The sequence below is a fragment of the Ipomoea nil genome, unplaced genomic scaffold, assembly GCF_001879475.1.
Source record: "Ipomoea nil cultivar Tokyo-kokei standard unplaced genomic scaffold, Asagao_1.1 scaffold3377, whole genome shotgun sequence".
In the NCBI taxonomy this organism is placed as follows: Eukaryota; Viridiplantae; Streptophyta; class Magnoliopsida; order Solanales; family Convolvulaceae; genus Ipomoea; species Ipomoea nil.
The window spans coordinates 2598934-2624487 of record NW_017619805.1 but is presented as its reverse complement, the minus strand read 5'-3'; the positions used below and the strand labels follow the sequence as shown (position 1 = coordinate 2624487).

At 39.6% G+C, this 25554-nt stretch overlaps 1 protein-coding gene and 1 long non-coding RNA gene across 2 annotated transcripts; one reads left to right on the top strand and one right to left on the bottom strand.

The window, feature by feature from the left end:
- Positions 1-10375: 10375 nt before the first annotated feature.
- Positions 10376-12382, bottom strand: LOC109170911. Its single transcript, XR_002052496.1, has 2 exons — positions 12197-12382; positions 10376-10871 (listed from the first exon to the last, which is right to left on the bottom strand). It is a non-coding gene; the product is annotated as an uncharacterized LOC109170911 (long non-coding RNA).
- Positions 12383-14747: 2365 nt separating this feature from the next.
- Positions 14748-18935, top strand: LOC109170912. The gene is made up of 5 exons (XM_019320048.1): positions 14748-14988; positions 15106-15282; positions 16150-16221; positions 16361-16454; positions 18885-18935. The coding sequence occupies exons 2-5, from the start codon at positions 15106-15108 to the stop codon at positions 18923-18925; spliced, it is 384 nt and encodes a 127-aa protein (XP_019175593.1). The 5' UTR covers positions 14748-14988; the 3' UTR covers positions 18926-18935.
- Positions 18936-25554: the final 6619 nt, after the last annotated feature.

The window sequence follows — 25554 nt, the reverse complement described above, 5'->3', positions numbered from 1 at the left end:
CATCCTAACTGGTCATCCCACCACTCAGTGTTCGACAGACCTTCCCATCACTCAGTGGTCGACTCGTCTTCTCACCACTTCTCGCTGGCCGACGGACCTTCCCACCTCTAAGCGGTTGACTCGTCTTCCCACCACTCGGTGGTCGACAAACCTTCCCATGACAACCCAAAAATTTATTTTATAAATTCAGTTTTAAGAAATCCCAAAATAGCCATTTTTCACTCCATACAAATTTTTGCAATAAAATCGGTAATAGAATAAAATATTTTGAGCCACTTTTAAATAAATTCAACACCGGAACATGATTTGGAACAAAAATCCTAAATTCTCGAGTACATTGCGTGGCAAGTTTTAAATTGAAAATTTCATATGAGTGAGACCGGGAGAGATCTGAGAAACCTAAATCAAATGTCTATTTAGAAATCATTTTTGGGAAATTCATTTTCAACCCAAACTACTTTTAAAATTCTGATTTTGGACCATGGTCCATGAAGCATGGTGAACCACACCACTCCAAAACCCCTTGTCTGATCTTGTAGAACAACCACCAAATTACCACATTACCCTCCACCAATCATTGAGTATCTTCCTAGGGTTTTGCACTCATATAAAAGGAATAGTAAGCTAATGTTTTCTCCTGATTCCACTCTTTGCCTCCGACATCTTTGAGCTCTGCAATCACAAGGAAGAAAACACAATAAGTTTCTTCAAGTTTTAGCCTTCATTTCCTTCCAACTTTCCTTCTATTCTCTCTATCTCTGAGGACTTAGTAGTAAGAGTGTTGTATGGTTTGTTTGAGATGTTTAGGAGGTGAAGGAGGGTGTAGCTAGCTTGGGAAAAAGGTGGAATCACAGCCAAGAGAAGAAGTCTACAAAGGTATAACCCCATGGACTCCCAAATCTATTTTTGACTCTGTGAAGTCATTGTTTTGTGCTTAGAAATGAGTAGAAATGCTAGAATAATGTGTGTTTGAGCTAGTAGAATGTGTTATTGCTGAGCTTAGATGTGTTGTTAATGTTTTGGGAGTGGTTATCTGCCTGAAAATTTCTTACATGTGAAGAAGAATCTCACTGGTGCACAACACAGTGTGCACCAGTGGCCGACGGACATTCCCACCTCTCAGCGGTCGACTCGTCTTCCCACGATTCGGTGGTCGACAGACCTTCCCACCTCTTAGTGGTCGTCATACATGGAGTAGGAATCAGATTATAGTGAAACAAATGCATATAACTGTCGGAGTAAAGAACCTGATAATATCATATAATGGGGAGTTATGGGTGAAGGGTTAGTGTAGAGTCTAGAGGTTATAGGAAAGAAATCTTGTCGATATAGGGCATAGGGCCAAGTTTAGGAGTCATCAAGGTATTGAACATGGCCGATAGAAAGTAGTCAAATACAGTATGGGATATCGAAATAGAGAACGGGCAGCGTTCTCAAAAGCCAATGACGGAGTGGCATACTGACAAAAAACGGGTGACGTTTTTATAGACCTTTCGGGGCGTATTGACTGAGAATGGGAGACGTTCTCAAAACTCTTTGGCGGTTGGGCGTACTAGCTGAGAACGGGAGACGTTCCCAAAAAATCTTTGGCGTTTGGGCCTACTGACAGAGAATGAGAGACGTTCTCAAAAGTCTTTGGTGGATGGGCATACTGACAGAGAACGGGAGACGTTCTCAAAAGTCTTTGGTGGATGGGCATACTGACAGAGAACGGGAGACGTTCTCAAAAGTCTTTGGTGGATGGGCATACTGACAGGGAACGAGAGACGTTCTCAAAAGCCTTTGGTGGATGGGCATACTGACAGAGAATGGGAGACGTTCTCAAAAGTCTTTGGTGGATGGGCATACTGACAGAGAATGTGAGACGTTCTCAAAAGTCTTTGGTGGATGAGCATACTGACAGAGAACAAGAGACGTTCTCAAAAGTCTTTGGTGGATGGGCATACTGACAAAGAACGGGAACAAAATTCTTTGGTGGATGGGCCTACTGATAGAGAACGGGGTACGTTCTCAAAAGTCTTTGGTGGATGGGCATACTGACAGAGAACGCGAGACGTTCTCAAAAGTCTTTGGTGAATGGGCATACTGACAGAGAACGAGAGATGTTCTTAAAAGCCTTTGGTGGATGGGCATACTGACAGAGAACGGGAGACGTTCTCAAAAGTCTTTGGTGGATGGGCATACTGACAGAGAACAGGAGACGTTCTGAAAAATCGTGCAGGGTGGCTAAAAGAGTGGGGTTAGATAAAGTTGAAATCAGCATGCACAAAAATACACACATAACAAAAGAAACAAAATACAAACGACCAAGCCAACAAGTACCCGATGTACATAGCAAAAGAAACAAAGTAGGGCGACAAAGTCACCAACTATCCGGTGTACAAACAAGAGAAACAAAATAGAACAACAAATTGACCAAGTACCCGGTGTACAAGCAAAAAAGAAATAAAGTAGAGCCTTGGAGTCACCACAACTACATGTAATCTAAAGAGCGGTAGCACGGCTTGAGGCATCTCCTTGCTTAGCTCCGTCTTGACCCGCGCTATCCAACTGCCCAAAGGAAACAACGGCATCCACAAGATCAGCCAGCTCCTGAAGGTTGACAGACAAATTGAAGAAATCAGGATCAAAAGGGATCTCCCGCTATTCGCTCAAGCTCAGCGATGTCCCAAATCCAGGAGGAGGCGCAACAGGGACCGCATCTATCGGCATGGAGGGCTCCACGCTTAGATGACAGTCAGCCCCGGGATGGTAGGGAGACGGAAGACCCAAGTCTGCCGGCATACAGTGGGGATCAGAGGAACTCAAAACGTTATTGTAACACCCCTAATTTTTAAAACTTTTAAGCTTATGAAATAAAGGCAATCTAACATTAATATGCCAAACAGAGCAGAGACTACACGATAAAAATCGGGGTGCTATGCCACATCCAAGCTTAAGAACGTAGATCCACAGGCTAACTAACTAAACAGAACATAATTCAAGTTTAATATACAAAATACAAGCCAAGGCACACAGGCCATCTACCAAGACTAAAACTATCTAAGCTAAGTCCACGCGTCCATCTAGCGCACTCCGAAGCTACTGATCTGCACCTGAAAAACATACGGTGTAAAACCGTAAGCGAATAATGGTGAGTAACCCACTCCCACCCGTTGAGTACAATAAGTATAAGTATAGAGAATTATTTTGAGACTGGAATACATATATAATCCTAAACAACGCTAGCTTTAAAACCAAGATCAAGACTCAAGACACAACAACAGGTTGACACTATGAACACCATAAAGATACTAGCATGCATCCTAAGCTCGCAAGTTAAGATAATAACAAGGCTCAATAATAACAAAAAATGACAATAATGGGGCTCAACAACAATCAATAACAACGAGCAGTCAACAGGGAACACATCCATGATCCAACCTTATACCAATTTCCAGCCTTTACTTCTCTCCATCCTTATATCAGTTCCAACATGTACCTCCAAGCCACCCTTATAACGCCTCCCTTATCCCTCCCGAGCACGCATGCTCCCCACCGACATACCGCCAACAAAACCACCAATCTGATAGCACCGTAGTACCATTCGCATGACCCGTGCCTATAGCACTATAATCAAGGGGTCAGTGCCTATAGCACATGACATGGCACCGCAGTGCTTAATAACTTGATCTATGCCTTTAGCAAACTGATCAAGGTGGTCTGTGCCCTTAGCACAATAACCGAATGGTCTGTGCCTTTAGCACAATGACTGGGGACTCGTTGTGCCAAACTGCCAACAAATCTTTTCCACCAATCACATCTCTTTTCTCATTATGGACAGATCAATCACAAAAACCAATACTCAGTGGTAACCGCAACCAACAACACTCAATTAACAACAATAGTCAATCCTCAACAACAACAACAACAACAATCAAAGCTCAACAAAAACAATAACCACGCCACACAACTCTTAAAACGATCTCTGAAACATCACACGAGACTCTTAAACATCAAACGAGGCACAATGGGGCACGGGGAAACAACAAACGAGGTAAAACAGCACCCCGCCCCGCCCGTACCAGCAAGTGATACGGCGGGTGGTCGACCACCCGCCGGTAGGCGGTACTGTACCAGCGGGTGGTCGTCCACCCGCTGGCACAGTGGGCGGTTCCCGGCAGGTGGTCAGGTGGGGATTCGTCCCCCCCCCCCCCCCCACGACCCCCCGCTGGTACGGTGGTAACTCGGCATTTTTCCCCTTCAAAAATTCATCAATTAAACCCAAAATCGAGTCCAAACACATCCCAATACATATCAAAAACAATATTGACTCGAACAACAAGAATTAAACCAAGAAACACCACAATTATACCCTAACACAATCCTAAAATGCCAAGACTTGAGATTAAACACATAACGGTCCAAGAGCATCAAGAACCTCAATGTCATCAAGAAATCTATATGCAAAGCCCAAAAAAAAAGCCCTAACCTTGAATCAACACCCGAGCATGCGTAAACCCACCCAAGAACACCAAAAACATCACAACAACAATATTTACAATATAAACCCTAAGGACAAGCTCTAAACATAATTAAATACAATAACATCCTAACGACCACACAGGGCCATCAAGAATATCAAGAATAACAAGAATTCTTATCACAATTCCTAAAGACAAGCTCTAACAAGGCACAAATACAAAATCACACATTCAATCGTTCAACGGAGCCAATCAATAAACAATAGCAAGGAAAATAGGTTTTGTTGGACATGGGTTACCTCTTAGCCTTAATTAATCTTCCCTTGGCTATTAAGGTTCTTTTCCAAGATTTTCTTTCGATTGATCTTCCTAGGCTTGGTGATGGGGAATGCCCTGGCTAGGTTTCTTGGGGGAATATTTCAAGAAATAGAGTTATCGGTGGAAGGGTTCTAATTGCTTTCTAATCCCCTATTTATAGAGTTAGGAATCCTAATTAGAATCTGAATAGTAAAATGTCTACTTTCTTTACTCCTAATAGGCTTAGGGTCTTTAATATAGACAAGGGTCCATGGTCCTCCTTGGGCCACATTAATTAATTAAGGGATCCCGACCATATTAAATCCTTTTTAATTATTCTTTAACGGGATTAATTACATAATTAATCCGGGTATGAAGATCGTAACACGGGGTGTTACAATTATAGATATCCTCCTACATATGTCGCATCCCCTCATAATAGTCCCCCGACGTCATAACACTAGCATACTAAACACCTGCGGGAGTAGACAACCACTCCTTGCTGACCATCGCCAAATTCTCAGGAGTCTGACGGATCGCCAATAAAGCATCCTGCCTAAAACGGTTTGAACAACGATAATCCTCTATGGCAGAACGAAGCAACTCCTCAGCCCTCTGGCGATCCCCCTCAGCAGCTCGCTGCGCTCGTTGAGCCGCAGCCTTGGCCGATAAGCCAAGCTCCACCTCTCATGCCTGGCCCGAGGGGAAAGATCAGTCAACTGGGCAGACAACTCATCTACACGAGCGCAAAGATCCCCCCGCCTCCGATAAGCATGCCCGATAACACCCAAAGATCTCCATGCCAACTGAAACGGCCTGATCATGAGAAGGATACCCAGCAAATCACAAGGAAGAACGAAATAGAAGGAAACTTTGCGATCAAAGAAAAACTATGTCAAATGCTAACTTACCCGATAAAGCTGAGCGACCATTCTCCTATGAAGATCGTCAATCCCATGAGACTTCAAGGCCTGTTGATTGAGAGGGAAGAAAACGCCATTTCCCCACTATACGGGATTGAAGTTAAACAGCTTGCCACTCATGGTGGAATCCTCCCAACCATCTGTAACACCCCTGATTTTCAACATATTTTAAAACAATTAAAGCTTACGAAATAAGAATAAGTCTATCATTAATACCCAAATAAGCGGAAGCTAAGCATAATAGTTTAGGGGTGCTATGCCACATCTAAGCTAGAGAACCTAGATGCACAGGCTACCAACTAACTAATCATAATCCATAAATATCATTCGAATACAAAATGGCTCACAGGCCGTCAAACTGAAGCTAACTACTACCTAAGCTAGGAACCACAACTCCATTTAGCGCACTCACGAGCCAACTAATCTGTACCTGAAAAACATGCGGTGTAACAACCGTTAGTGAATAATGCAAAGCAACCCACTCCCACGCGTTGAGTACAATATATATAGATATGAGAAAACCATTTTGAGACTTGGGAATACATAAATATAGTCCTAAACAACTCTAGCTTTCAAATCAGGAAAAGGGCTCACGACACACCATTAACATTGACACGACACGACAACATTACAATACAAGCATGCAAACCATGACCACAAGACAAGACAACAATGACAACCAACAATAAGACCACCAGACACGACAACAATAACAGACAACAATAAGACCACAAGAGACGTCAACAACAACAGACAACAATATGACTGCAAGACACGTCCATGTTACAACCTCATACCAAGTTCCAATCTTTACTCCCCTCCATCCTTATATCAGTTCCAAAACTGTACCTCTAGGCCACCCTGTACACCACTAGCCTTATCCCTCTGGAGCAATGATCCCCGCCTAACTAACCGCCAAACTGTTTCGCCGATCAAAGCACACTCAGTGCCAAAGGTACCGCAGCACCATATCAAAAGACAAATGCACCGCATCGCAATCAACAAAAGCACACTCAGTGCATTAAACCACCAATCTATTTTTATACCGCCAATCTCATATATTTCACCATCATGGATAACAACACAACAATCAATACTCAACAATAACTTCATCAAGGGGTAATCAAAGGGAGGGCACAACATATGTACCGACTCTTATCAACAAGTGACACCAATACAACCACATGACTCATGGGGAACAACCTAGACATTACTTACTTTGACAACAAGACAACCACAAGGCTTATATGGGAGGTTACAATTCATACTTTGAACTAACGGGATACAAATTTAGACCACATGCATTAATCAAGACTCTCAAATCCCATTACGGTGCTCAAGACATCAATCTAGACTTACGAACATCAAGGGAGATACTGGAGGCCAACGGAGCACTGCACCGGCCGTACCAGCGGGCGGTACGACAGGTGGACAACCACCCGCCAGATTGCCCGCCGGCGGCCTCCACTGTTCCAGCGAGTAGTCGTCCACCCGCCAGCCGCCCGCTGGAACGGCGTCCCTTTTCCGGCAGGTGAACAGGTGGGGGTTCATCCACCCACCGACTACTCGCTGGAACAAGTATTCTTGGCATTTTTTCCATCCCATGAATTCATCAATTTGACCCAAAATCATGTCCAAATATATCACATTACCCATCAACAATAATAGGGACTTGAACACCATGAATAAACCAATGAATACCACAATTGAACCCTAAACACAAGCTCTAAACATGCCAAGACATAAGAATAAACATATAATCGTTCAAGAACATCAAGAACCTCAAGAATATTAAGAAACCATCATATAAACCCTAAAGACAAGCTCTATCAATGCATAATCACAAGATCACACATACAATCATTCAAAGAAGCCAATAAATCAAAAGATAGCAAGGAAAATAGGTTTCGTATGACATGGGTTACCTTTTAGCTTAATTAAACTTCTCACAATTTCCTAAGATCTTTCCTCAAGGTCTCCTTCCAATCGATCCTTCCTAAGCTTGGTGATGGAGAATTCTTTGGCTTGATTCTTGGGAGGGATTTTCGTGTGGGGTGAGGGAGGTATGGGTAATAGGGCTCTAATGCTTTCTAATTCCCTTTAAATATGTTAGGATTCCCAATTAGAATCTGAAAAGGTAAGAGGTTTAGGATTCCTAATACGAATCTGAAAAGGTAAGAGGACCCTCCTTATTTTATCTAAAAGGCTAACGGACTTTATTTTAGACAAAAGTCCACGGTCCATCTTGGGTCATATCAATAAATTAAGGGATAAATGGTTTGGGCTAAGTAGTATTTGTTGGGCATTTAAAATCATAGTTTATAAAATAATATAACCAAAGCCTGTAGTGACATATTTAGGTATATATTATATATATATTTTTAGTAAAATATTTAATTATAAGTAAATAGTTCTATTTGAAAAATATTTATATTTAATATAAATATTTAGGAAAATGCGGGGTGTTACACCGTCCACAGTCAGGGTCAGAGATTGCAGCTCCGACTCCAATGGCGCCTACTAACCCTGTTCGGACCCCTGTCGAGCCCTCTTCCGCAAAACCCATGGACGAACCTGGCCCCCATCTGTCGGCGCTACCACATCCTCGGAAGAACCTGAATCGAGCCCCGCGCCGACATCACTAGCTAAGGGAGGAGGCAACAAATCAGAAGATCCCCCCCCCCCACCCACCCCCCCCCCCCCGTGCAAGTCTCTTACCCTTACCCTTAGAAGTTGCTGCTGAAGAGCCCGAGAAAACTAGAGGCTGAGCAGTTCGTGATCGAGTCTAACGACGAAACTGCTCACGAAGAAGCTGCACACGAGAGGACATCATAGTATACGGACGACGCGCGGATGAAGTACGGAGAGTATCAGCCTCTGGATCCGATCCCACACTAGAGCTACCTGAAAAATAGAGAAACAGTCAGCAAGACAGGTGACAATTTGTACAATAGCGAATAAAAAAAATGTTCTTGAAAATATATATACTAAGTAAGGTAGGAGTTGTCTACGTCTATTCCATCGCGAAGCACTTGCAGGGGCAGCAGTCGCACACACCGGTCGGTTGCGAAGAGATGGATACGAACCCATACGACATGGAGGCGAAAAAATCAGGTAATTACGTAGAACTGATCATCACTCTTGTTGAATAAGATCTGCGTGCTACTGTACACAGTGTGTTTACTGCATATAATGTTGAATTGTTTTTTTTTTTTTTGGAAGAAAATCGTGGAAATTTGATGTTGTGCGTACTGTGCGCATAGTTGAATGAAAAGGCTGTTATTAACTCTGGTCTTAGATAATGCATGCATCGTGAGTATAAGATTCAGAATAGGGTGATTTTTATGGTTTCTTATTTTGGGACAGTATGAGTCTTATTGGAGAATACAATTTGTTATAATAATAATAGTGCACAAATAAAATATCTCCAGTGCACAAAGGTGCATAGATGGTGTTGTGTGTGTGCAACTACGATAAATTGTGTGCACGTGTGGTTTTCTAATTTTTTTTTGTTTTTTTTTATTGTCATTATAGGAATGGGATGTGTCTGGTCTGACGTCGGTTCATAGATACATGCGAGGAGCAATGTGGATGAGGAGTACAGGAACGTGTCAGGGACATATCCCCCAAGTGAAGAAAATTACTTCATATGTTGGGCAACGATTTGAATCAGTAGAACAAGGAATTGAATTTTTACCAGGTATATGCTACCGTTGTTGGGTTTGATGTCAGAAATAGCATAATGAGGAAAACTAGAGGTGGCGAAGTGGGGATTAAGTGCATGGTATGCTCACGCGAAGGTCTTAATCCAAGTACAAAGGAGAAGAACATCCACAACGATATAAGGAACAACACAAAAACCACGAGAAGAATACGGCTGTCAAATAGGTTAGGTTGTAAGGCCTGTATGATGATGTCCGGGAGCAATTTACATTAAAGCACCTACAATTGCAAAGAACAAAGGTGGTGAGAAGAGATTGAAAAGCAACAGAGAAAAAGTAGCCAAGAAGAAGAAAAAAGGGGACATGCCATACATGTGACCGCAAGGGCCATGACAACTGTAATTGTCTAGAAAAAGTAGTAGTCGATTCGTATAATCTTGTTTTCATTATTCAGAAACCATATGTTTTTTAATGCGTTGCATGAGACCAAAACTATTTTTGTTTTACCTTGTTGTGATGTTTGACAATTTAATACATTCAGATCAGTTGGAGTGTGTGCATTTAGTAATTAAACAAAGGAAGTTTTGCCCCATGTTGCATAGCAGTAATGGTAATTACTAGAGTGAAGCCATGTATGACGGCATATACATACTAGAAGAAAAACTAGAGATGCATGTAGTGAAACATGGCCTGGTGAACAAAGGGACAATAGAGAAGTAGGTCTGTGCATGCCAGGATTTAATTGTGTGCATTCGTGGGTTTAAGTGTGTGCCAGCCTTGTTTTTGGTAGCGTAATTCTGTTACGGTAACCGTATTACTCGTACTGTGAGTTACGGAGTGCACAGAGGCATACTAATAAACGCACACATGTGCACAGTATCATTTTCGTGTGTGCACGATGCACAAAATTCCCCGCTACTAACACACACCATATCAAAGCCGCGTAGGTAGATCTAAATATAGCAGGTAGAAACTAGTCACTATTACAAAAGTGTACATTCCTAAGCTGTCAATTGAGTAGAACAACAACTTAAAAAGAAACCAAAAAGTTGTTTTAAAAAACCCATCGTTGACTGATAAAAAATCATAATATGCACTCCATAAAGATCATAATACCCTCGGGAACATAGTCACAAACGATACATAGTGTCAAAAATCTCAAAAAAAAATTTGAAAACTAGTCCTCGTCTACCCATCAAAATTGGAAAGCAACCAGCACACAAGGTGGGGAGGGCACTCATTCACCCGAAACTCCAACAACGAGCTAAACCCCACACCCCAAATGTCATCCCTCTGCTAGGCTGTGAGGTCCTTAAGCACATCAACCAATGCGGCAGTCGGCATCCTTGTCTTCGCCCAAGGAAACCTCGCGTCCTCCGCAACAGTAAGCTCATAATAAGGGGCATCCCACAACGGGTGTTCCCGCACCATAGCAAGGAAGGGCAACGGTGGTGAAACGAAGTCATCATCACTAACACAACTCTGTGAGGCACCAGGTTCATGCTATTCAACCTGAGACCTCTTATCTGCAACAACCACATAAACACAAAAATTCATCAACATCTCCCACAATTCTAAAATAGATCAACAGACAAATACGTAATGGTACATTAACAAACTGGAATGGTCAGACCCCAACAACATCACACACAGACTAAAAAGCTAAACTAGACATGCCGTGCACACACCCCACCACACTTAGCATCCAAACTGTATACATCAAAACACACAAGTCTCTGACATGCACACACCACACCACACCAACGCACACAATAATCAGAAAGATCCGGCTACAGTGCATAAGAACAACACAATACTGGCACACAAAAACACATACAAGCAAACACTGTTTGTAACAAATCTGATAATGCCAATCACACAACAAAACTATAATATACACACCAACCATACCCTTAACACATCAACTATACCAACTCCAAAATCAACAACATAAAAAAAACAAAACACTGCCAGAACTACCAGAACACAACAATCTTCTTGACAAATCAATAAACTAGAAACAGAGTTTCCCCTCAAATGCTACACTTAATGAGAACTATCAAAAGCACTTAAAAACGTAATCTATTTCCATAAGAACATCCAAAGAACAATAACTAAGAAACATATTCACTCAGAAATTAGATTTTTATCCAAGATTAGGCCACCATGAATGAATTTCTAACATTCAACATCAAAGAAAATCAACAATGAGTATATGATTCATCACATTACTATTCTGCATATCTATCTCTAATCACTTGGCAAAGCAATACAAATTTTTATTTTCATTATATAGTTGTGAATGAGCAGACTATACCAAAACCACCACGAGATAGGAAAATTAATTACTTATTAACCATAATACAAAAAAAAATAAAGAATCACATAGCTAATATACATAAATAGGTGAGAATATTTGACGATAATATAGGCATGTAACAACATTACAGTTGTTAATTTTCAAAAACCCAGATCTTGATCAAGGATTACATTATATAATAACCCAAAATTTCAGAAAATACACCCAGAGCACATACCATTACAGCACACCCGATATCCATGCCCATCCTATTGTGCCCGACACAAAAAATTGAGACAAAATCCCTCAATCCCAACCCCCAAACAAAAAAATATAAACCCTAATCTGCCCAAAACCCCAAAATTGGAACAAACCCATAAGCCCACGAACCCTATTATGCCTGTCACCCCCAAAAATAAGACAAAACCCGACCACCTCTCCCTCCAACGCTGAGCTCAACAACCGGAAAGCAATTAACCAACACAATGCACCCACCCAAGAGAAAAAGAAACGTGACTACGAAAAAAAAAATTACAACAAGGGAAAACATACCTCGGCCGACAATTGGACCCGGAGGTCCTCGTCTTTTGCCCCGTTCGGCGTCCCCAGCGACCACCATCTACGTGGAAGGAGAGTAGCTTCTACAACTCCAAAGTTGTGCGGTTGAAGAGAGAAGAATGAGCGTGCGTAGCGGATGGAAGCCCACCATCGAGTGATTAAGGAAGAGTGAGAGAATATTGTGTAAAAATCCACAATTGCCCCCTTACCAATATAAAAACAAAACACGCTAGAACTAATACCATATATTAAATCCAACAATTAGAACAAATCAAGACCGTAGAATGGAAAAATAAACACTCCACATTTGTCCTCAAGTTTGTATTTTAAGACCTGTTTTTGTTTGAATATAATCCAATATGTATATATACATATATATATATATATATATATATATATATATATAATATTCATCCGAAAAAAAAGAAAAAGAAATGGCCGGCGTTGTTGCGGCTGGCCAAACTGGCCAGTCGCAAAAGAAAGCCTGGTCGGTCCTACCCAACTTTAACAAAAAAGATCAATCCACCTCATCTTAGAAAATCAAATCCGGGCCATCGAAATAAAAAAACGAACGCACAAGATTAGTCCTCACGTCCTCACCTAAGAATGAGTCCTCATTTGATCCTTTATATATATATATATATATATATATATATATATATATATATATATGGTGGAGGTTCAAGTGAGGTCAGGGTATTAGGTGAGGATTGTGGTCAAGTTGTGACCATCAGATCAAGGGAATTAAAGGTCCAGATTGCACAAGGAGGTTATTAAACCGTGTGGACTTTTGGTAAGTAAGAGTATTAATAATTAATAGAACGGGTAAAAGAGTAAAAAATTTAATCGATTGTGCAATTAATATAGGGAAAAAGCGAAAATTCGGGGATTAACGTGTAGGGTTTAACCGGTGAAAGATCTGGGAGGCTGTCCGTATTGCACGAATCCGAGAGCTCAAAGGACATCCTGTTGAAGCGCTGCGCGATAGTACAGAGCCGAGAAAAATGTCGGACGGAACTGCGAGAAGGAGTAAAATGCGTGCATCTCTGGAGGCATCAACAAAACTCGGTAAGCGAAGAGTTGTTTATTGTTTTGGTTTTTTTACGAAAACTTGCATTCCAGTTTGGAACGAATTTTTGTGATTTTGCATGTTCAAATGGTCTGTGTCTGTGCAAATCTAAGTGTTTTTGGGTAATGAAAAAATGGCCGATGGTGGGTGTGGATTAGAGCGACTGACTACGACTATCGGTGGTGGGTGAGGGCGGCGATTACATTGCGGGAACAAGGGGATTTGTACTGAATGGTGCTGTGCGAACCAATTGTTTTTTATGTTTTATCTTTGGGATAATTACAGAGGGCGAAGATGTGGGTTGAGTAACAATATTAGATGGGACTAGGTTGGAGGGCCGCCATTGGTAAGGACTGGAAATATAGACTGGGAACAAGGGTGAACGGGGGATACGAAGTGGAAACATGGTTAAGTGTTGTCAACAAGCTTTTACCAATTATGGTTTAAATGGTTTTTTTTAACGGTGGGTTAAGTGTAGTGTAGTGCAGCCACCATACTCGGTGTAGAAGAGTCAGACCGCACAAATATGTAGAGGATTAGACAAAATAAAAAGGTCCACACACTGCAAAATAATAATAATAATAATAATAATAATGGAGACAGAAAGTATAGATTTTGATTTTAACTAAGATTCCAAAAAGAGTGTGGTTAAACTTCAATTGGTATCCATATAAATGTGATGATATGAATAAAAACAACAGGTAGGGACCACTAATAGCACAACAGAATTAAATATTGGCATGAAAAGAGATAGATTGGAATAAGTGTTGGTGGAAAATGTAGTTGCGCCATAGAAAACTGTGGATCAGGACTATTTAGTGTAGTATTATAATAAGCAGTTGAATTAAATAATGAAAGACTGAGTATAATCTGTGTGCAAACATAATGTTAGAATGGAACCAACTTTAAGAATGAACAAGGAGTCCTAACATTTTGCAGGGAAGAAAGCGAAGAGCACAAACAAGCAGGGAACAGTTGCAAGAAACGTGGATCCCGACAATGACTTTGTTAGCCCACCGGTCCAAGTACGGAGGCCACAAATGCAACAAAGTCATGGAAGTAGTGAGTACGAGTTGCTCCCTGAAGAGGAGAAAAGGTTCCCAACTTTCAACACACGTGCAAGTGCTCGTTATCTGGTGGATCCAATAAAGAAATTTTGTACCTTGCAACGAAATGCAGTACGGGAAATCGGATTCGGAGGCTTGCTACAGTTACATGTGGAGGACACGCCCCTGCGAATGGGAAATTGGTTGTTGAAGAACTTCGATGCAAGCACAAAGAGAGTAAACTTAGGACAGGGACGGATGTTAGAAATAAGAGAGGAAGATGTGGAAAGAGTACTAGGATTCCCACGAGGAAATAGGGTGATTCAAAAAAGAAGGAGGAATGCACAATGTGTAGAGCTAGACACATGGAGAGCAAAGTTCAACAAGGATAACCACACAATTACACCATACATGATGGAGTAGAGTTAATTAAACAAAAGGACGGCGGTGAGTTGTTTAGGAGGCATTTTGCAGTATTGGTGAGTAGCGTACTGGTATGCATACAACAGAATGGGTATGCTAATCAGGACATCCTTCATGAACTCAAAGATGTGAGCAGGATTAAAGATTTAGATTGGTGCAAGTATGTAGTTGACGAGCTGGTTGAATGCCACGGAAAGTGGGCTACAAAAAAACAAAAGGTGTTTGGAGGGCCAATACTATTTATAACGGTAACCAGCAAAGTTTTAGTGATTAAACATTTAAAGTATTATACAACACTCTGAAAACGTAGTCCACTACAGTAATTCACGTATTTTAATAAGCACACCCTTTGTATGTTTTGGCAGATGCTGTATGTAGATACGGTTGTGAACCCCACACGCTACGTGGAGCGAGGGAGGCCCGCGTTCAAAGGATGGACATCAAAGATGTTGAATGATCGGGAATTTGCAGAGATTAAAAAGGGAGGATTTGGATTAGGGAACATTGAGCTGGCATTGGAAACAGAGGCGGTAATGAATGAGGTGAGCACGAATGGGTTCTTGGAATTATTTGAAATATGAGAATGCACATTTTATTCTTGCATTTAAAAGTAATGAGTTCTTCTTGCACAATTAGGAGAAGGGGGAATGCACAATGAAGTTGTATAAAGTGGGGGAAAAGGGTAGTGGTTGCACACTAGGCACATGGGGCAGTGCACATAAATACAGGTCGTAAACTAACCTATTGGTGACTGGTTGCACAAAATGAAAGGGCAAATTGCACAGGTTAGAATATGGGGCAACTTAAAAAAAGGAATTAGGTGCACACAATGTCAAAGTATTTTGCTTGCACACTTACAAGAAGTGGCAGTGCACAATTTATTAATACAAAAGTAGGGGGGAAAGAAACTCGTTGCACACTAGGCACATGGGGCAGTGCACATAACATAGTTCAAAACCTAACCTCTTGGTGACTGGTTGCACAAAGTGAAAGGTCAAATTGCATAGGTTAGAATATGGGAAAACTTAAAAAAGGAATTACTTGCACACAATGTCCAAGTATTCTGCTTGCACACTTACAAGAAGTGGTAGTGCACAATTAATTAATTCAAAAGTAGGGGAAAAAGAAACTCGTTGCACACCAGGCATTTGGGGTAGTGCACAGAATGTAGTTGGAAACATGAGTTGTTAGACACTAGTTGCACACAGTGACATGGCAATTTGCACATTTTAGAATATGGAAAAACTGACATAAGGAACTAGCTGAACAGGAGACATTGTAAAATGCGCCAACGCAAATTAATAGTACGAAAGTCAAATAATAAGTACGTGAATGCACAATGACTCGTACTGAAACTGCATGTTTTTAAAATGATACTGGAAAATAATATTTGTACGTGGTGATACTAGGATGGAGGCAATGGTTCACAACATGAACTTATGGAAGAAAATCAAGAAGATGAAGGAGATGATCTGGTCAAGGTAAAATTTCAGACGCCTAACTTCATAAGAATAATGCAATACAAAATGATAAATACTGCATGGACTTGCACATACAACAGTTATTACATAGCAGTTATGAAATGTAGATTGTGATAAATCACAATACACTGTATTTCAGGCAATGGAGGACAGGTTTGAAAAAGGGGCGCAACAAGTAATACAAAACGTCAAAGACCTAACTACACTTGCCGACGACGCAGGCGAATGCACGATACACCATACCACATTTGAGAGGCTATTGGACGCCGGCAGAATGTTTCTAAGAATTGGGCAGCGATATGTAGCAGTTAAGGCAAGGTGCACTACTATTCACAACCCAAACCATGCTGAAAATGCAGAAGAGTCATTGAGGACCGCATCAGAGAGGATGGAAGTCGATGAGGTAGAGGGGGGTATGGCAGAAAACGATACCCAAGCTGGCATGCCGTCATTCAGTTTGGGGTTGACACGGGAGCAGAACGAGATAAACAAGAAAACTGATGTGAATGGGGAAAGAGATGGTGTAGGCGAGCTTGGGTATCACAGAAAACGATACCCAAGCTGGCATGCCGTCATTCAGTTTAGGGTTGACACAGGAGCAGAACGAGATAAACAAGGAAACTGATGCGAATGGGGAAAGAGATGGTGCAGGCGAGGTTGAGGGCAACGAAGGCGACCGGGCGAGAAACCAGGAAGAAGAATCATTCCACACACCAGCTGAGGTAACAAGTACAAAAGAATAGACAATAACATCATTATTTAGTGAAGAATTGAAAAATAAAATTTGAAAATACATTCTGCAGCAACTGCTCAACCCATTGGGAGTGAACGAAGGAGAGCAAAGAGTTGAATTGCAAGGTGCACCAATGAAAATGCCAAGAACCGAAGGCAATACGTCCCAGTTACCACGTAACACTGGTACGGCCGACGAGGATATTTGTGTGGCCCGAAGAGAACTCACAAACTGGTACTCACCTACACCAAAGGACATGAGGCAGTGGTTGATAGAGTCTGTGGACACTGATGTGTAAGAAAGACTAAACGCAAAAGCATTAGAAGATCTTGGTTCATGAATTAAATTATAATTGAAAAGCTTTGTTAATGACAAGGAACGAGGATGTGTTCTACTTCAAGGGACAGCGAGCATTTAGGTCGGACATGATGACACTGGACAAGGACAAAGAGGTGAATGAGACAGTAATAGACACATGGGAATGCGTGTTAAATGACAAAGAGCGCAAAAAACCAGACCACCATCCGCATAGATTCTTTGGGTCAACAAAAATTACGGTAAATAAATTGAAAAGAAAGGACGTTTTGAAATGCACGAATAGTATTTAATATTACAGTTGATTTAATATTAATATGTATGCATGTGCAGATGGAAACAGTGGTGGGGTACACAGAGACACGAGCACAGCGCCTAGAGTCATTTAAAAGGAAAATGAGAGACGAGCTAGCGTTCAGCCCATACAGGTCGTGGCCGGAAATTGACTTGGTAAGTTAGAATACGACAAACATGGTGAATATGTGTTAAATTTGTTTCCGCCTACTTTACCAAAATACTTGCTAAGCATTTGAGCTAAATGTGCAATGCATTTTCTATTCCCAATACTCGACAAGTCTCACTACTATATCATCTCCGTGGATGTGAGGGGAGGGAAAATGCAAATAATTGACAGTTCATCAGCTGGGAAAAAAGAACAAGTATATGGCAAAATCCCTGCAGATTTGGTAAGCACCACGCATTATATGTTTGTAAAATTAATTGGGTTATAATTCGAAAAAAAAAAAGATAAAGTAGTTGAACAATAATGTGATTTAAAAAAGAATGCATGAGTGATGGTAAAAAGAGTAATGGTAGGTGGGCATATAGAGTAGTATATACTTTGAAGATGTTATGATATGAGAGTACACCAACGGACTATCGTACTGAGCATTGGTATTTATACCCGTTATGCATTTGAAATACTATTCAATGTGCAATGAAGTGTCTGCTTTGCATGTATAAAAATATGTAAGAGTTATGATACAGTTTTATATAATGAATGATGGTGCCCGGATATGAGATACTAACCGAATGTGTTATGTACGCAAAAAGACATGCTTGGGTGCTTCATAAACGACAACAAGGACTATAAACGGGCAGCTGAAATACTACACATGGAACCAAAAAGAATGCTAATGCCATGGAGGGATGCCAAAGAAAGTCCAGATAGTGGTGTGTATGCAATGAGGCACATGGAGTGCTTCATAGGGGAGCAAGCTAGGAATTGGGAATGTGGACTACGCAAAGGAGACAAGTCCACAATAGAAACATTCAGAATGAGGTACATGAAGGAGATCCTGCTCAGCGAGTGTAATGAGCAGCACGGCAAAAACATTCAAAGCTCACCTATATTCGACCAGGGAGAATTCACGCAAAAGGTGTAGCGTACTTGTTGAGTGGAAAATATGAGAAAGAATGCAATTGGAGAAAGTGGCTTGATATGAGATTGGGAATTAGTTTTTGATGCCTAAAAGACACACGAATAAGGTAGATAACGACTGGTACTAGACCATTGAAATTGGCAAGGAAGAATTATTTTGTTTGCAAATGTGCATTAACTTATTTTTGGTCTTAAAAGTGTAGTTATACTGGAATTGCACGCGATTCCCAACATTAGGTTCACAAACACGCACCGGGCTACTGACTAAGGCGTAAAAGAACCCAAAATGCGTGAATATGCAATAGTTTTGAAACGTGAAATGGATTTTCATAATTCAGCATTCGTGCAACGACTCCGTACTTGAATGTGCAAACAGTAGATACCCCAACAGATGGAATGTGCAAAGATGAAGGTTATAAAAATGAAATTTATTTATTAGTTAGAATTCATGCAACGACTCAATATTCGAAAGTGCAAACAGTAGTAACACACAAAGCTGGAATGTGCAAAGATGAAGAATATAGAAATGCTATTTATTCATAAATCAGGAATCGTGCAACGACCCCGTATTTGAACGTGCAACCAGTAGTAAACCCCAAAGCTGGATGTGCAACGATGAAGGTTGTAGAAATGCAATATATTCATTAACCAGGAATCGTGTAACGACTCCGTACTTGAATGTGCAACCAGTAGTAACCCCCGATGGAATGTGCATGAGTTCAAGAAAAGTTGAAGTGATGTGCAACGCAAGAAGAGCATGTGTAATATTGCTCAAAATACCAGAAACCATGTGCAAAGACACGAAACAACACTGTGCAATTGGGGAATGGTTAAAAAAAGAGGGGAAACAAAATAAAACAATACCAAAGGCATATCATTATTTAAAGAAGTAACGAAGCGACAATAATAGACACAGCGCATTGAGAAATTGACAAAATCTATGTAAAAAACGCATGTCATAAAATTGTTCCACATATTTGAAAACAAACCCAATAAACAAAACAAAACAAACTCATTATTTTAAAACCAACAGAAAATGCAGAATAAGAACAAGTCATTGGAGAAGTAAAAACCATAGCAATGTGTTGAAGCTTAAATAAAATTCAAAGACCAGTACGACCCCCGCCCTCAAATGTTTACGTTCCGCATCGGGCATGTACGACTATTATGGCCATACTTTTCACAAGTTTGGCATTGTTGTTGACGACGTCCAGCCTTTTCAACAGCTAATTCCCTTGTACTTTTGAAACGTTTGCCACCACCCTTGTTAATGGAGATAGGAAGAGGACGTATATGAACTTGACCATCGGGCGAAGCACCGCAAAACGCCTCAAAAAGTTGCTTCTTAGAAGAAGAAGAGGGATCGCTGGGACCATTCTCAGCCAATAAATTAGCGTTGAAATCTTTCAAAGATGCAGTCAGCTTCATAACATGATCAACACTCCGTGACGCGATGGTCATGCACGAAAAGAATTCTGCCCAAGCTTCACCAATAGCGACATCTACATCCACCGACCCCCGACGTTGAACCCCCAACAACTGCCGCACACAAGCACCCCTAGTCCAACGTGAAACAACATACCGAGAAGGGATAGAAACAACCCTACGGTCCTTGAAAACCCAGAAAATATGACGACAAAGTAACCCAACCCGTGTAAACATGTTACACGTGCACTCCACAACAATATTACCAGAGTCAAAAATCATCGTGTGTACCAACTCATCACCATCTTGCACCTCATAACGGGTTACCACCCCTTCAACATTTGAACGAACAGAACGACACGAAAAAGATCCCGCAATAACCTCGGCTTGAACATCATAAAAAACATTGACAGTATACACTGCAGCCGCATGCTTCTCAATCAACAACGGAGTCTCGGAGAAAAGAAAATGGCCCTCACATTCGGCATTCAGTTTGGCCTGCTTCGCACGTTGAGCATCAATAGCCGCTTCAAAATTATTGAACATCTCAGACAAACTAGCATGTTGGTTTGTGCAACTACCAAACACACTATTCGCAGCTTCGGACCTGGATGTCGTGCGAAGCAGCCCACCCATGAAAAGATCATTAAAAAACGCAGGAATCCAATACGATCTCAGATCATACATCAGACGAAACCACCGGTGATCACAAAGGCTATACTTTTTCATTACGTCCTGCCAACCCTGCTCAGACTCCTCCACGGACAACGTCTCATTCCAAACAACATCATTCAAAGCACGTCGAAACTCCTCGTCTTTAGATAGAACATTACCAACCTTCTCACCAACCTTTGACATTATATGCCACATACAAAACCTGTGCCGCATAGTACCAAACACCTGTGGGACTGCAATCCGCATCGAAGGATCTTGGTCAGTGATAGTGCAACTAGGCACACAACCCATTGCAGATTTAAATTGTTGGAGAAGCCACACATAAGAATTCACATCTTCACGAGAAATCAAACCAATTGCAAACGTGATGCCTCTCTTGTGATTATCAACACCAATAAATGGAACCAATACCATACCATACCATACCTGCGAGACATAACACCAAACCAAAAAACGAATAGAACCATGGGCGTTAGCACACTGCATGCACAAATAAAAACAGACCAAACTGCACAAACAAACAATTTAAAAATAAACAAACTACTGGGAATTTTTTAGAAAAAACGTGGCTTACCTATTAGTACCATAAATCGCATCAAACGATACCACATCGCCAAAACCTAAATAATTTTCCTTCGCAATAAGGTCAGCCCAAAACACCCTCCGTAACTGATCCTCAGAATCCAAATCATATTTAAAGAAATAGTCTGGGCAATCGTCTACCTTCTTAGCATATTTTTTCACAAAAATATGAGCATCAGAAGTGCCAATATACGCCATTAAGTCACGCTTCAAGTTTTTAAAGTCCACACATGTCGCACTAACATTGGAATATGACCCAGCAAACTCCCTAGCCAAGCGAAATGTCCTATTAGGCCCATCGTTGGCCCTAGCACACTTAAGCACAAAAATTTGGTGTTGAACATCCATGGAACGATTAACCTGCAGGAACGGCCTAGCCACATCCGAGCAAAGCAATGATTATGTCGCTGCTCAATGAAATGAACCACAAAAACCCCATCGTCAACCATCTTCAACAACATCCTAGCTTTGCAACCCACTCTATTCGAAACACGCCGGCGCTTTGGAGCCACTTTTGGTTGATCCAACACACCATTCACAACACCAGGTCCATGCCCTCCTTGCTTGAATCCCTCACGCGAACAAACCAACAAGTTTTTTACAACCACACCCTCCCTATTCTTACGCACTGAACTACAATGTACGTCAAAACCAACAAGAGACCTATACTGGTGATAAAAAACAATACCGTGAGCAAGAGAAGGAAAAAGCTGCCCCTCAAAAGGCCTAACCACCTCATCACACGAAGGAGTCCAGAACTTAGTTCCATCGGGAGACACGTCCATAACACAACCTTGAATCGATCCCGAACGTACTGCACAAACATCAACCAAAAACACACACATAAACAACCAACATGCTCCACATAAAAATATTAAAAAAAAAACGTAACATATTGGTTGCACACTTCAAATGACAACATATGCACACTACGAAGTGACCACCCCAGCCAGAAACCTTCGAACAAATACGAAAAAAACAAATAAAACACACAGGAAATAAACCACGAAAAAAGACCGATAACATAACTTAAGGGCTAAAAAAACGGAATACAAAAATGAAAACCGAAACAAAACACCCAATGAATAGGATTGCGCCAAAAAAATATACAATGCAAAGAACATGTACCAGACAATGCACAAACCTACAATTAGAATAGCATAAGAGAACAGAACACACAAACAGCACATACAACTCATGTTGTTCAACCAACAAGGAAACCCGCATAAAATAGCAATACAAAATACAGACGAACACCAAAAGTCAATGGAAATAACGAAAAAATAAAATGAGAATTACAACAACCAAATAATATATATTTCATAACCCATAAACCACAACTACGAACGGGAACAAAAAGCCCCATCTCTACGTCAATGACTAATCCAATGACCAAATACCACGATTAAAGTGTGTAAATTAAAATCCCATCAACAACGCCAATACACCACACCGCCACCCCATATCTTACACATTAACAACTAATCATGCACAAACCAAATAACACCTACTGCTCAATAAATATATAGACGAAACAATTTAAAACCCTAACCTGGACAATCCATAGGCCTTTGCACAGAGAATGCCGCAAAAAAAGAACAAGGAAAATTGCACACTCTGGAACAACAAACACAAAAACCACAGAAAACTACAACAAATATAAAGAGGCACGCTGCATCATAATTTAAATGAACAATATCTTAATTTACCATATACAATACACCTAAAATCAAGAAAATCGTCCAAAAATCAAACCCCAAAAAATAAAAGGAAAAAAAAAAAAAACAAAGACTATACAGCCCTTATCACAATCACGCGGTAAATATGAAATAAACAAAAAACTAAAAATAGCCGAAAAAATATGAACCATAGATCAACTCAAAATCAAAGGCCAGATTCTGTCCACAGACCACATGTAGGAACATGACCTCATATGATCCTCTCTCTCTCTCTCTCTCTCTCTCTCTCTCTCTCTATATATATATATATATATATATATATATATATATATATATATATATATATATATATATATAAACACATACATTTTTAATTCTTTATTGATAAGCATAATTTGTGTGTATATACTTTTAAGAAAATATTCATTATTAAAAATGTGATATAATTTAAAAAGTAAATTATTAATTAGATTACTTTCAAAAAAAAAAAATTATTAATTAGATTGCCTAATATAAATGTCATATTAATTGATTCCATGCTACTATAATTCATACATTTGAAGACTTTTTAAAGCTGAAATAACTATTAATTGCCTTAATAATATAATTAAGATAATTCTTAGTCACATCAATAGTACTAAAAGTATTACATTGATTTTTTTAAATAAGATATAATATTATCAAACCGAAATAATTAAAAATAATGTGTCCATAGTACAAAAGATTTTATAATTGACTTAATAATTAACTATTAATTTTTATTGCCTAATACAAATTGTCAATTATTAAACATTATTTATGGTAATTACTGTATGTTATGTAATACTAAAATTATTAGGTAGGATTTTTATGATTAAGGTATAATATTATTAAATCAAAATTATTAAAATAATGTGTCAATAGCACAAAATAAATTATACTTGCCTTAATAATTAATTGTTAATATAATTGCCTAATATAAATTTAAAATTATTAATAATTATTTATGGTAATTATTAGGCATTTAAAAAATCATAAATAAAAAGAAAAAGCAAATAAAGCAGAAGAAGAAAGCATATATAGATGTCATACAATATCATACATAAGGCAAATTGATATAATATTTAATAATTACTTTGAAATCAAATACAGGAAATATTGCAGGAAACACTACGATATTACAATTAAAAAAAATATACTATTATTTTATTGATTTCCAAAAACATTGCCAGGCAAATCGCTCATTTCTTCTAGTCAGCGGCAACGACGTCCTCTTCAAATGTGAAAACAGGATTTTACCGGCGTCTTGATTAGGGATAGAAATATGGGTGAGTGTGACCCGAAGGACAAGCTCCTTACTCTTGACGTTGGTGACGTGTTTCAACCGGTGGTCCTCCACGAAAGCGGGGTAACCTCATGCATATTACATGTCAATTATAAAATTGTAATATGATTTTTTTAATAGACGGTGAAAGAAGGGAATGAGAGAGTCACCAGCAAGAGAAGAAGAGGGATGCAATGTAAAATGAAGACTTATAATTTTATTTAGTTATCAACCAATTGTATTTATAGGTGAAAAATATGAGAATTATAAATTTGTAAGTTTTTTCAAAAGAAAAATGTATTTATTTATTAAGGTATTGCCCTAATCAATTCATTATTTTGATATTCCTAATCAATTCATTATATTGATATTCCTAATTACTCTTATTCCTAATTAATTCAAAATATTACCCCTAAGTTTGGCCGAAAAAATTTTGACAATCACTTCTATTATATATATATATATATATATATATATATATATATAGAGAGAGAGAGAGAGAGAGAGAGAGGGGGAGAGAGAGTAGGATTCCAATGAGAACATTTGCTTAGGTGAGAACGTGAGAACAAATTGTATGCAACAATATAATATTTTGTAATGGTCTAGATTAGATTAAGTGTGTGCGAATGCAAATTAAATGTGTGCAAACACACTTAATCGCGTTTGCACACATTTAATTTGCGTTCGCACACACTTAATCTAATATAGACCATTAAAAAATATTAGATGGAGGCACACAATTTGTTCTCAGGTTCTCACCTAAGCAAGTGTTCTCATATGATCCTATATATATATATATATATATATATATATATATATATATATATTAAGGATCAAATGGGGACTCATTCTTAGGTAAGGACGTGAAGACTAATCTTGTGCGTTCGTTTTTTTTTTTTTTTTTTTCGATGGCTCAAATTTGATTTCTTAAGATGACATGGATTGATCTTTTTTGTTAAAGTTGGGTAGTAGTGTCTTTTTCTTTTTTTTTTTTTAAGTGTGGACGCATGTGTAATCCTTGCCTTAATTCGTTTCCTATTTTTTTGGATCACCACCGTTGCGATTTGGAGCCGCGATTTCCTCATCGTTGATTGAGTGTGCGCCCATGCAATGTAATATGTATTTTTTATTATTTTCGCTTGTTCTTTTGAATATAATATTGCCTATATTTGCACGGTCGTGTATATGTACAAATGCCTGGAAATTACGATTTTGCATTCGTGTGTGTTGGTTGCGTAAC

What these genes read in the sequence shown, in the direction of transcription:
- LOC109170912 (XM_019320048.1), top strand. Translation starts at nt 15,106, where the DNA reads ATGCTGTATGTAGATACGGTTGTGAACCCCACACGCTACGTGGAGCGA. An exon ending in AAGGAGATGATCTGGTCAAG is followed by an intron (nt 16,222 to 16,360) that starts GTAAAATTTCAG and finishes ACTGTATTTCAG; the next exon opens with GCAATGGAGGACAGGTTTGA. An exon ending in CGACGCAGGCGAATGCACGA is followed by an intron (nt 16,455 to 18,884) that starts TACACCATACCA and finishes GATTCCCAACAT; the next exon opens with TAGGTTCACAAACACGCACC.